Source organism: Pezoporus wallicus, unplaced genomic scaffold (assembly GCF_028554395.1).
Source record: "Pezoporus wallicus isolate ANWC-B61680 ecotype Strahan unplaced genomic scaffold, APGP_CSIRO_Pwel_v1 contig_8006, whole genome shotgun sequence".
NCBI classification, from domain to species: Eukaryota; Metazoa; Chordata; class Aves; order Psittaciformes; family Psittacidae; genus Pezoporus; species Pezoporus wallicus.
In genome coordinates, this window is record NW_026635487.1 from 1288362 (window position 1) to 1301542 (window position 13181).

The 13181-nt window shown below is 48.1% G+C and overlaps 1 protein-coding gene across 8 annotated transcripts in view; it reads left to right on the forward strand.

The window, feature by feature from the left end:
- The window catches only part of RERE (arginine-glutamic acid dipeptide repeats), a 222064-nt gene that overhangs the window by 163737 nt on the left and 45146 nt on the right, over positions 1 to 13181 (forward strand). For 7 of the 8 annotated variants that reach the window (XM_057432133.1, XM_057432141.1, XM_057432172.1 and 4 more), the window contains one exon: positions 11126 to 11206. The exons of the other annotated variant lie outside the window; for it this stretch is intronic. In XM_057432133.1, the coding sequence (XP_057288116.1) occupies positions 11126 to 11206 (81 nt within the window). The remainder of the gene's footprint in view (positions 1 to 11125; positions 11207 to 13181) is intronic. 8 annotated transcript variants of the gene reach the window in all.

Sequence of the window (13181 nt, forward strand, 5' to 3'; positions counted from 1 at the left end):
TTGAGTAAATGGACACGTCTGCAGACCTCTGTCTGATCTGTGTAACAAAAAGAACATCTTCTGGGGGAAAAAGGCAAGAGAAATGGAAATGTTCTGATGCTTAAAGCAGGAGCTCAACTGGAAGCTTATTTTGTGTTATTCCTCGTATCAGTTATTAGCCTTGTGGTCCCATCTTGCTGCAGTGCAGTGCCCGGGTTGGGGGATGCTGTGGGTCTGTGCTCACCCACCCATGTTATTGCCTCGAATGGGCAGTTTAGTATTGATAATTTAATGGAGATCTGCTTTGTGTTAGCAGGCACAGGGGTTACCCACAGTATAGCTAAGTCCAGGAACAGTCCTGTTAAGGAAAACAGGATGAAGAGAATGAAATTCCAATATATGTGATGTTATTCCATGATATTATTCCATGTTAGCTTGTTTCTGCCCAGAAAAGGTGAGGAAACGTTTCAAGGAACATCTTCAGCCCTCTGGAAGATGCTGTATCTTCTCATATTGCTGTTATCCCAGGGAATATTCCTAGCTTGAAGAATGCATTGGCATTGCAGCTGTTGGTACAGGTATTTGAGAGGCAGAGCATGGGAGGAAAAGAAAGGGTTGTATCCCAAGCTGATGCATGAGAACCATTCCTTTGGAGGAGTGCTGGTATGGTGGGGCATTGCTGATAGTCCACAAGTTTGGTTCGTATTTCATATGCTGCTGATGGATTTTCAGCTCTGCTTTTGCCTGATACTTTACCTGGTTTCATCCTGTTCAGAAAAGCCAACAGCAATTAAAACCATGCAGCATTTCTTTAGAAAAATCAATTTAGGAATGAAAATCAAACAGCCTTTTTCCAGCTTCAAGTTTGCAGCTTAAACGCTGTTTTTCTACTTCCTTACATTAAAGGGAGACACTTTGAGATGTCCTATGGGAACGGAGGTATGCCCTTGAAAGGGAACATGGTGTCCAACTGCTGCTTTTTCCTTGCTCTTTAGTTTTGATGGATAAGAAAGCTTTTTGTGTATTAGCATTTTAACAGCAGTTTAACAATGAGAAATGAATCTCTGTGTACAGCGAAAGGCAAGCTGCAGTATAATCAAAAGCTTTCTGTCGTCTCTTGGCAGCAGCAGATTGTTTTGCTTCTCTGGGTCAAAATGTGCCAGACCTTTGTTCTCTTTAACTCTTGAAATGCATCATTTATGGAAAAACACCCTCAAATCACTCCAGCTTTGCAGCACTGAGGATCTGTTGATTACAGGAGGAAACGATCTCCCCATAATGTTAGATAAATAGAAAGCTCTATTATGGCAGTGAAGGCAGTCTCCAGCTTGGTGGCTCCTAAGGTTTGTGTCCACAGAAGCTGTGTGAAACCTGGACACGTGCAATGTGGCTGTCTCCTGAAGACCACGGAGCAGCAAGTGTCTTAGGGAGGTTTTGTGAGCAGCTGGAGCGCTGCATGGATCTGCTCTGCCTCTCGTGCCTGCACACATGGACCCTGATGTCTGTCAGCAGGCCTCTCACGGGTAGGGAAACAGAAACATGGGCACGTTGGCCAAGTTCCTTACTGGTGGAAATGATTATATTTAGTAGGGAAAGGAAGTGCTTGCCTGTGTTAAATACCGCTGCCTTTCTGCAGCGCTGTTTAGAGGAGAGGTCCACAGCATCCTGAGGGATTCTGCATTCCCAGCCCTTTGGAGGTTCAGGCCTTGTGTTGCTCTCCTTGGAAGATCGACCTGCGCTCACCACCCTCAGGGGTGAGGACAAATGAATGCTGCCTCTTCCCACCTGGATTTCATTAGAGGAAACTGCAAACGGGGCAGTCATCAAACAGGAGCGCTCGTGTCCCTGTTCACCATCCCATGGACATGCGGGCCCCAGCAATAGTGATAGCGTTACGGTGGCTAATAATGCCTGTAATAATCCATGGATTCCTTTTGCAAGGAGTCCAGGTTGTTTATCAACCACCCCTTTCAGAGCGCAGCAATAGCGAAGCCAGGTTTTCCTTTCTTCCTCCCGCTGCTGCTTTAATACCCAGCCTGTTTTTGATGTGTGCATCAGCTTCTGATGTGCCACTGCAGGCTGTTCTCAGATCAGGTTTCTCGGGGTGCTGTTGACTTTATCTCGTTTAGCGGATCACATTTCTGGTGCCATACGCTGTGTGATCGCCGCCTCCCCGCGGCTTCGGAACAATTAGTAATTGAGCAGGAAGTGTGTGCTCACTACAATGGCCTTTTGATTCGGATTTTACAATCCCACCGTGTTCCACCCGGAGCGGAGGCGGGGGAGGCACTTCTCCCGACCGCGTTTTGGAGAGAGAAAGCCTGTTGTTGCAGCCACTTGGCTATTTGTCAGCACTTCTCAGACATCCCTCTTGCTCGGGTTGCTTGGCAACACGGGCTGGAGCCATCACACCACGCCAGTGCATTTCCACCAGCAGGTTGGGGGATGATTTATCTATCGGCAGGGCCCGGAGCGTGGTGAACCCGAGAGGCAGGACTGGACCTTTGAACAGGAGCCGACGTGAAATGCGAAGGCGAGGGAGAGCCTGGCTGGCTGGGGATGTGCAGTGAAAGCGCCAATGATCAGGGCACGATCAGAGCAAAAATCAAGGCTCTTGGTTTAGACAGAATCGATTATATTTTGGCTGTTATTTCCCCTTTCACAGAGCACAGTGCACAAAGTGAATCAGAGCTTTGCGTTCGGCTTCCGTGTGATCATAGAATCAATCACAGGTTGCTTTGGCTTGGAAAGGGACCTTAAAGCTCATCCAGTTCTAACCCTCTGCCATGGGCAGGGACACCTTGCACTAGAGCAGGTTGCTCTTCAGGTGAACCTGAAATATGTCTTTATAAAAATAGCTCTGCTACAATACTGGTGGTAAAATAAAGCTGGGGTTAGCACACAAGGTTAGCAGCACCCTGACAGCTCAAAGCCTGCAGTGAAGGAGGAGTTGAATTCTCCCCCAGCTTTGGAAATGTCTGAGAGCTGTTGTGTCACCTTCAGTATCACGTTGCCGTTCATACAAGACTTCTGCATTGATCCCTGGCATTAAGCAGAGAAGGGAAAGAAGGGTTTTGTAAACTGGCATTTAGACAGTTGGTCATGCTGTAGTGAAATGTAGAAGCTCTTACTCCCCTTCAGAACATCACCTTCAATAAACTGAACGGAAAAGAAACGTGGATAACCTTTACCAAGCACCCCAGCTGAGTTTCTTCTGCTCACTTGTGAGTCCTTTCTGCAGACTGGTCGGGACGAGGGATTGACGATGCAAGGGGAGCATGTTGACAAGAGCATCTCTGTGTACTTCTGAGGAGGCAAAGAGGAGAGGAAGGCTGATGAATCCACTCTGACCTCTTGAATGGCAGTATAAATACTTTATTGAAAATCCTAAAGAAACGCGTTTGGAAGTAGTAATCCTGCTCTGCATGCAACCTCATTTAGCCAACTGGGTATGCAAATGTGCTATTAATGTGTTTGCATCCAGTATAAATACACAAATCTAATCTGTTTATATATGTAATTTACACACAGCTGTGCTCATGCTCACTTAATACCAATATTTTCAGCAAGCGAGAGGTATCATGGGAGAGCTATTGTTCAAAACAAAAGCTAACAGTGCAGCACCATGGAAGGGGGCTCATTATCATCCTAGGATCTTTGGCATTCCCTTGAGGGAGTCTGCTTAACGACTTTCTGTCTGGGTATATGGCTGTGGATGTGTGCAGTGCAGGCGCTGGGACACGGCCCGTGCCTCTCTGCATCTCTGTGATGCTTTGGTGTTCAATCCCTTACAGTTTGAGGTAGGGTTTAATAGTTCAGTATAATGATCCCGGAAGGCAAAGTGGTCCAGTCGGGAGGGGAAGCTGATTTTTAGGCTACTCTCAGCTGATACATTTATTGTCAGTTTGTTTATAGGGTATACTTGATCTTACACCCATGTGGCCTAAGGAGTAGAAGGTTTTTATCATGTGTAGATGACCCCCTAAAGAGGTCCTTTGAATAGGCAATGAGAAATTAAAAAGGCTTTTAATATCAATTGGTTTCTAATGAATACCATCAAAATGTGGTTTTGTCCGTATCTTTGAGTGAGAGGACTTGTTGAAAATAGCTATATTCAAAAAATGCCACAAAGGTTGGAGGAGGATTTTGTCTTGATGCAGTAGAGCTAGAAATATAAACAGGCCAGTATCTATTAAAAGAAAGCTAAGTTTGGCTTCAGTACATGCTTGATCTGAGGTCACAATCTGCTGAATAAAGAAGCCAACTGACTTAAATGTATTTCAGAGGTAAGGGATGCTTTCAACCAACCAGAGTCTCTATACACACACACTGACATGCGTGTATGTGGTGATTCACTTCCAGTCTTGCTCTGCAAAGCCATCACCCCCATGTGTGCCTTCTCTCTTGGACTGGAAAGATGGAAGCATGGTGGTATCATTTTAGAAACATTTACCTGTTTACAGAAGTGGAAGGGGACTGCTGAAAAAATACCTCAGTAAACTAAACTTGTCCCGAAATTGCTTACTTTTAATATCTAAAGTTTGTACTTAAGCAGCAAGATCTGGCACGTGTTCCTGTTCATGCCTTCCTGCCGTAGCATCACCGGTGCATTGTACACTGCACCAAGGACGGGGAAGGATCTTCACTTGCTGTTACTCCACAGCTTTCTGCAAGCCAAACAGATGGTGAAAGTGCTTGTGTTTATAATGTCAGTGGTCATCAAAGCACAGGTACTCCCCTACAACAAAGGTCCCTTGCGACAAAGATGTGTATTCGGTGGTTGCAGACATCTTCAAGCACTTACCAGACTTGTGTGAACAGTTTCTCATAGCTTTACATGAATGTGTCAGAGAAAAGAATAAGGTCCTTCCAATCATGACCTGTGCTTCACTGCAGCCTCTTCAGGAGACTCGAAATTGCAAGCTGGTGACAGGCTGACTTCCTGATGGAGCAGACAAAGCAGTGCTGTGGTTAGAGGTGAGACAGAGCAGTAAACAGAAGAGCATCTGAGATGCTGTAGGCTAAAGGCAGGTAATGCTGAGGGAGCAGTGGGAACGTAGGTATGTCTGCAAACATCTCCTACTACTGCCTGCGTGCTTGAGACCTGCACATATCTACTGCAGTGCCAAGGTCTGTAGAACAACATGCAGAGACGGTTAGGGAAGGCTCATGGTGTCTGTTATACAGGTTTGCGAGGTAGTTGAGTTTTCCAGCTTGCTGTTAACTGATGGAGCACACAACAGCATGAGCATCTAATGGTGAGGGTTAAAACCACTTCAGAGTTAAAATCCAAGACAGCATTAAGCAGGGCTACTGTAGTGACAGGAAACAATAAGTTGCAGTTCAGAAGAGGTTGAAGCATATGCTGTTGTCTCAGCAGCAGGGCACGTTAAAGGGATGTCGCAGCAGCCAGAATGTAGATTTGCCTTGATGGTTCCTCTTTCCCAGTGCACTGTGCTAGATTTGGGGATTTTGGGTGGTTTATTTTGTTATTACCGAGGTTTCAGGTGAGCTTCCTCAACCCACCGCACTTGTTCTTCATTCTAGATGCTGCTGTCGTACCTTAGAATGTTCTGTTACCTTGGGACCAAGCCTTGCTCGTGGCAAGTTGCTCTGAGGATGTGTGTTCTTAGGCCAAGAAGTTCCCATGGAACCTGCCTCCCTTCTGCCCTCTCCTGTACCCCAGCAGGAAGGTCTTTCCCCCTCTTTTTTTGCTGTCTGTCTTTAGCTGGCAGTTTGTGCATCTTGCAGTTGTGTTACAGGAGTCTGTGACGATCCTGTTCTCTCTGACCCAACAGAACATCCAGCCAGCTCTGGACCTGCTTCTCCATGATGCAGCCTTCCTGAGCTTAGTCTCAGAAAGTGTTTTCCCCAGCTTTGCCAAGCCCAGTCTGGGCTGTTTGCAAAGGCAGGACAGGGAAAGCCTCCCAGCTAGGGCTGGAAGCAGATGGAGCATGGCCAGGGCGTGCAGGGACAGAACAAGGGGAATGGCTTTAAACTGGAAGAGGGGAGATGAGCTCTTAAGCAGAAGCTCTTCCCTGTGAGGGTGCCCAGAGAAGCTGTGGCTGCCCCATCCCTGGCAGTGTTCAAGGCCAGGTTGGACACAGGGGCTTGGAGCAAGCTGCTCTAGTGGAAGGGGTCCCTGCCCGTGGCAGGGGCTGGAGCAGCTTTAAGGTCCCATCCAACTCTGTAATAACCACCCTGGAGCCTCCCACCTCTGAGACCTTCCCCTCCCTGGCCAGGGTGGTCACTGGGGCAGTGTCTTAGGGCAGGTGGGCTGGGTAAGAGTGGTGAGGGAACCAAGCAGCTTGCAGAAGGAGTTAAACAGGGCTGCTGCGTGTCTGCAGGGGTTGGGTGGGTTCTGAGAACAGCCAGGGTACGTGTGACAGCTGCGTTTCCTTGACGTAGCTCTTTTTGCCCTTCATGGGATTACTTACTGAGCAGTACTTGGTCCTGTCTATTATTGAGCGTATAGAATTCCTTTGAGGTGAAGGGACAAGAAATGCCAGCATCATTTTCTGCTGCAGACAGGCATAGTTTGGTGGGGAAAAATAGCGTTATATTTTTGTAAGAGCTACCCAATATCTTTAGGTTAAAAAGGCTATCTGTGTCTTCTTAAGGAAGCAATCGGGATACTTCTGTTTCTAAAGGACAATTTATATCATTTAACATTACCAGCAAAGGCCTTTATTTGCACTGGATGTACATGAGCAAAATGTAATGTTAAAACTCGACCAAGCTTTTAATAAGATGTGCTCTGGGCACTGGAATTCAGCGGCTGTGCATGTATAATGTCTGCCTGTGCAGATATTGGTTGGGGCAGCGTGTAAATGTGCTGCACGTGGACCAGAAGTTCTGCAGGTATGACCCAAAGCTCCTTTGCTTTCCAGAACAACTGCCTTGATTTTGCATCTTGTGGAATTTAAGGACTTAAAGATGCTTTGATGCATTTAGTGTTCATCTGCTGTTAACTATTAAACCCCCATAAATCTTCCTCACCATAATATTCGAACTTAAAAAGGCATCTTAAATATGGAGGATGGTGACAGTGTCAGTTGGCATCTGCCTAGAAAACCTGGGGCCTTTCAAAACATGCAGTGTGCCTATTGCTTTCATCAGAGCAAAAATCCTCCATCTCTTTATGCTTGTGATTGAAGGAAAAGGTCGAGAGGAGAACTTGCTGTTCTTGGACGTAGTCTAAAGAGATTTCTTTTAGGAAAAGAACCCTTCTTATTTCCTGGATTGAGCAAGAGCAGAAAAGGCTGTGTTTGTGTTGGTAAATATATCGCATTACAACATGCTCTTTGCTAATGATCCAGGTGGAAGTCAGGGGAAGGGAATGAAACAGCACATGGATTTTCTTAGAGAACATCCATTTGATCTGAACCTGATTGAAGCATCACCTCCGAAGAGACAGTAGCAGTTCTGAATGTACAGTTTTATCAGTCATCCTGCCTTTCTGAAGCCCAGGAGGTTTCAGTTTGAAACGCTTCAATCGATTAAACAGGTTGCTTTTGTGCTGGATGTTATTCCTGCACCCTTCCAGAAACAGCTTTATTCCATAGTGCTGCAGCAAAGCAGGAATCTGAGCTGGGCACCTCAGTTTGCAGCAGATAAATCCTGGGGTGCTGGATTTCAGCATGCAGCAGCAGCAGCACATTTCTCCTGCCAAGCTGTAATCTCTTGATAATAGAAACCCTGACGCATAACCTTAACTACAGCTCTGCAATGGCATTATCATCGCATTGATAAACATGCCATCTGAGCTCTGTTAGTCAGAACATAATGGCTTTGTGTATCTTGTCATGGTATTTGTTTCTTGGGATAAAATATGGGACCTGCAAGTAACACATATGCAAACATTAACAGGCTCGTTCCTTGATCTTCCTTGGTTATTTATAGCTCCCTGTTTACACGTTGTAGTAGGCTATGGCAGAATCTAATAGGTTTCATTGGGGAAGCTCGTATTATCGACTGCTATTTGTGTCGTGGCTGGTCAATAGCCATGGTAACCACTTGGTAAAACACAACCCCGTTGTCTGTCAGCGCTGACTGACCCAGCGTGCCGTGGCATTGCCAGTGCTGCTTCACAGCAGTGATTGTCATTATGCTTAGCATCGTTTTAATTGTGGTACAGTTTGTCTTCAGTGAACAGTGCAGACAATAATGCTGACAGAGTTCTGCCAGAAGTAATGGCTTACAGTTAAACACGTGGTAAAACAGAAATGTTTATCCTTAAAACTCCAAATCCTGTGCTTTCAAAACTGAAACCACTGCTCTCTAGAGCATCTTCCTCTTGTTCTCATGTCTTCCCTCACACATCCATAGGTTTGAGCCTCACTGTTCTGTATTGCGAGACTTAAGACTGTTTTAATTCAGCAGCTGTCACTTTCAGATGCCTTTTGTGAGTCGTGCAGCATCTCCTGCACCATTACAACGCAGACACAGGAGCGGCTGCATGTTCGTTTGTGCAGAGGAGGGGAAACGTCAGCTCCGTTGTGCAGTCTGCTTTGGGAGATGGAGGAGAGCAACAGGTCACTTGGGTTTGATGTGCAACTATTTAGTTCTTTTATATTTCACAACATTTAGGGGCCTCTGGTGTATTTGGCTTGAGGAAGTAGCTGTTCCTGCAGCCGCAAAGGGAGAACTGGACGTGAGGCCTGAATTAACGGAAGACTGGAATAGGAAGGAAAATCTGATGATGTTTTAAACAAGTTATAATTTTGTTAAGCTTTAGAATGTCTGTCAAAGCTTCTAAAACTGTTCTTGTGTTCTGTTCTCTGTGTATTAAGGAGTAGCTCTCTCTTGCCTTGCCATAGAGGCGCACAAGTTGGCTGTCTTTGCTCTGCCTCAGTGGCCTGGTGGCCATTCTGTATGGTACCAATGAAGGTGACAGCACAGCTGCCCAGCGTTTCAGAAGGATTCACTTCACATTTGGGCATCTGGAACAGCATTTCAAGCTCCCTCTGATTCTGTTACTCAGGCTCTACGCTAGGCTTGTGTTCCCAGTGGGCATTTCTGACATGTCGTGGGTTCAGAGGACACCAGTTTGTCACAGGATGTTTTAGTAGTGTTGAATCACAACACAAAATAAATGTAAGATAGTCTGGTTCAAAGGAATCTTAGATATGAAGTGGTCTCCTGAGAGTTCAGGCAGACCATAGTCAGTCTTTGGTGCAATGGGCAATAGGGAACCAGGGCTTTTCACTTTATGCAGAGGACCAGATTTCTCTCTTTTATTTCCTTGTGGGTTTCCATCCGTGGCTGGAGTGTTCCGGCTCTGATTCTGTCTTATTCCCCTGTAGCTTTTTACATTGCCTTCTCCTGTATATGCTCTGTTAACTGATGTTGCAAAAGCATCCTATCTCTGATACAGCCCATGAGGCACCGGTGTCAAAGCCAGGAACTGAGCTGCCTTGTTCAGAATGTGCGTTCCCTTTGGACTGCCTGGTTCTACATGTTTCTCGCTTTAGTAGAGCTCCTTTCTTTATGATAAGCTGCAGACAGGACTGATGCTGCTCTTTGGGATGCTGGGAGTGCTATGAGGTATGGGGGGCTGGTACCCTGCTATTAGCATGATTTTTCCTTGTCCAGCAACCCTGAAGTTTTACCCCTGGAGTGCTCTGCTCCCTGGTTTGAAGGGAGTAGATGGGAATGAGTAAGTCATACACTGGAAGGGACTGGAATCCCAAAGCATACACAACCCGTGGTTCATTCTTGTCTCTGTGCCCCCAGGCGTGTCCTTGGCGAACCCTAGCAGTCTTGCTGGTTTGAGGGTCAGGGTTAGGTAAGGATAGATCCCTTTGCGAGCAAAATAACACGAGTGAGGTTCCAAAGAGACTGCTCACTCCTCATCAGCGTTGCGGTGGGACCTCATTCAGTAGCAGGCTACCCTTTCTGGGCTTCCTGATCCATTTCACCGTATGGAAGCCTTTAACTGCCTGCCCACCTCCTTCAAGGAGACGCTTCCAGGATGGTGTGGTCCAAAATGTATTCACCCAACTTGCGGTGTGTTTCTTCTTAGGGATTTATTTATTCTTACCTCCTTCCTCCCGCTCTCAGGGCCTATTTAGTACCAAACATCCCTCATCTTTGCAGGCAGAACTTGGGTTTGGTTGTGTTTATAGGAAGGGAGAGGAACCCTCGGGCCTGGCCCTTCTGCAAAGAGACACTTGGGTCTGGTCTTAGTCTTTTGGTACTGAGCGGAGGTGGTGAAACGGGTTACGGGGATGCTCCGCAGGCGGAAGGTGCTGCCCCCACGAACGGGACAGGAGCAGTCACTTGGGAAGCGGGCGCTGCGGCGGGGAGAGACCCGAGTGCGAGCGGCGGCTGCGGCAGCCGAGCTCCGGCAGCGGGCAGGGCCGGGGGCCGCCGATCGAAGGCTGCTGCCGCGGGGCTTCCCCGGGGCTCGGCCGCACGGGCCGGGACCGGAGGGGAAGGGGGGGGCGCTGATCCAGGCCGCCTTTTGCGGCGCGCCCCGCGGGTGCCGCGCCGCCCAGCCCCGCCGCCATCACACGCTGGGCGGCCGCCGCCTCCCGCCCGGCCCTCGGCTCCGCTCGGCTCCGCTCGGCTCTTCGGCTGCGGCTCGGCTCGGCTCGGCTCGCCGCCCGCCGCCGCGGTCCCTACCTGCGCCGCCACAGCCGCGGCTGCAGGGCGAGGGCCGGAAGGGCTCCGCGTTGTGGGCCTCGGGAGCCGGGCGCGGGTCTTCCGCCGACCCCCGGGCAGGGAGAAGCCGGAGGGGCTGGCGGCTGCCGGCGCTGCTGAGCCCCAGCGGCACCTCCCCGGCGCGGCTCTCTCCTCCCCTCGAAAACCAACGTTGCGCATTTCCCTTCGCCCGCCGCTGGTAGTTGAGGGGTAAGAGTTGGGAGGAGACGTGCAGCAGGGCGCTCCGGCGGTGCGGGGCGAGGAGCGGCTGTGGCGCTGACTTTTCCCCGAGCTTCAGAGGCTGGAAGTTTGACATGGAAGGGAATGTGCTCTGAATCCCTCGCCATCTCCTCAGAGCTGCCTTCCCCCGCCCGCTTTCGGCTGCTCCGTAGGTATCCGTTCGCACCGACGGACCCTAAGCTGAGAGCATTGCGCTGATCAAGATCTCCTTTATTTGCCTTCCCTTGTGCTGACACGCTGTTTTCGTTATCTTTTATCACAGAAACGCTTTATTAAGGGGCTGAGGCAGTACGGCAAGAACTTCTTCAGGATCCGAAAGGAGTTGCTTCCCAATAAGGAGACCGTAAGTACATTCGGACCTGATGCAATTTGCTTTTTCCTCTTTCTGCTTCGGAGCTCGATCTTACGAAACTGTTTCCTCCTGCTCCCCCCTCCCTCCCTCCCCGAGCTGAATTTCTCTTCAGATAAACGGAAGAGCAATCCCCAGCCGGGGAAGGGAGCTGTAATATTCAGTGCAGTTTGTAGGTTACATAAAGCAGTCGTCATTGCTGGACGGGAGGCACCGAGGTTGGGTGAAGTGTATTTATGGAGACCAGAATCTAATTTTACCTCCTGACATTATGATGGGATAATACATTTATGTCGCCCAGTCGGGCTGGAATGGCACTGGGTAATTAAAGCAAGCCTAAACCAAAACAAGATCTAATTGAAGCTGGGAGGCGCAGGGCTGTGCTGCTCCTGTGACCTGCAGAATTGGGTGCTGGTGGTTAACTCTTCGTGGCCCTGCAGTGTGTAACTCGGGTTCCGGATTGATCCCTGGGTTATTGCTCCACTGAACTTCATAAAGCGTTCGCGACTGTCGTTCTGCTGGCAACCCCGGCAAGTGCTTAGCATGGGCAGGGAGGAGCGGTTGACTCCTTCGTAGGAAAAGAGGGTTTAGGAAGCCTTGGGAATCTGGTTACTTTTCCATTAGTCCTAATTGCCAAGCTTCTCTGGAAGCTTCGGTTTCTGTTCTGCAGGTGTCGTTTCGCTGCTGGGAGGGTGCTTGTGGAAAGCGGTTTTCATATTGTGCTGCATTGGGAATGGAAATGGAGCTGGACTGTTCTCTAGCCATGTGTGAGTGATCTGGAAAATATTCCTGTAGAGCATAGCTGGTTGTTTGGACTTTGTGTGTGGGTAATTTGGGTGTTCAGTGGGGAAGAGAATGACTCTGAGAGTGTTTTAAACCCTGTCACTTGCTGCAGGTCACTCCTGTTCTCTTCTGTGATGTTCTTGTGAGACAGAATCTTTGATGGTAGATAGTAACACCACGCATGGCAAGTGGGGAGGGGAGGGTGAAGTGATTCCTGGAGTGCCTCAGTTGGTGTATATGGTCACTGATTCTATTGGAAAACTTAATTACCTATCAGGTGTATACTGTACCGAGTATGCTGGTGGATTTTTGAGGCGTGAAGGCCCAGTGTTGGAAAGATGACAGCGTAGAAGGAATGCTGGAGTAGTTGCTTCTTAGCAACACCTGACAAGCCAGCACACAGTCCGTTTAAACAGTCTGTTCCTCTTTTCGGTGGAGTATTTCCTAAGAGTGTATTTCGAACAAATTGGTGTTTACTTTAGAAATGAATTCTGCTGATGGTAAAGTTACTGAGAGGCAGAAGGAGTCATCTGAAGTTTGATTTACAGCAGCTGTGAACAGTGCTTTTAAATACCAAATATCTCTTTGTGATAAGAGAAAAACCAGTTTTCAGGGGAAAGGAAAAGGGAGACCAAAGAGCTAAGAGCTGGGGGCAAGTGCCTGACCCTGTTGGTACTGTTTGACTTCTACATTTGAACTTGGACATCAGGCCTAAGGCTTTTGGTCTGAGTTTTGCAACTGTGCGAGTGATGTGAAACTTCACACACGCTCTCCTTTTTCAGGTGTTCCAGTTCTGTTTCATGAGGTCTAAACCCATAGCATAGAGCAGACTCAAAACAACCTTTGGGCAACTGGGCAGCAGCGTGGCCAGGGGTTGGAGCAGGCATTTTTAGCCCCTAGTGGTAACTGAGCTACAACTAACCTCTGACCTGCAATGGGTTGTGGAATCTCTTGTTTCCTATTTTTGCCCACACGTCTTGCTTCTGCTTTCTTTTAATTCCCAGTCTTTTTTCGGACCAAAGCCCAGTTTCACTATAATAAGACATGCAGAATAAAGGCTGCAGTAAAGAATATTTGGGTATCCAGTTTTGCTTTTCTTCCTTAAAGTGGGATAATGAATAATGTTAATGCCAAGGCTATGGATTTAAATGATTTCAGATACTTTGCCTGCCATTTCTGTTGCAGT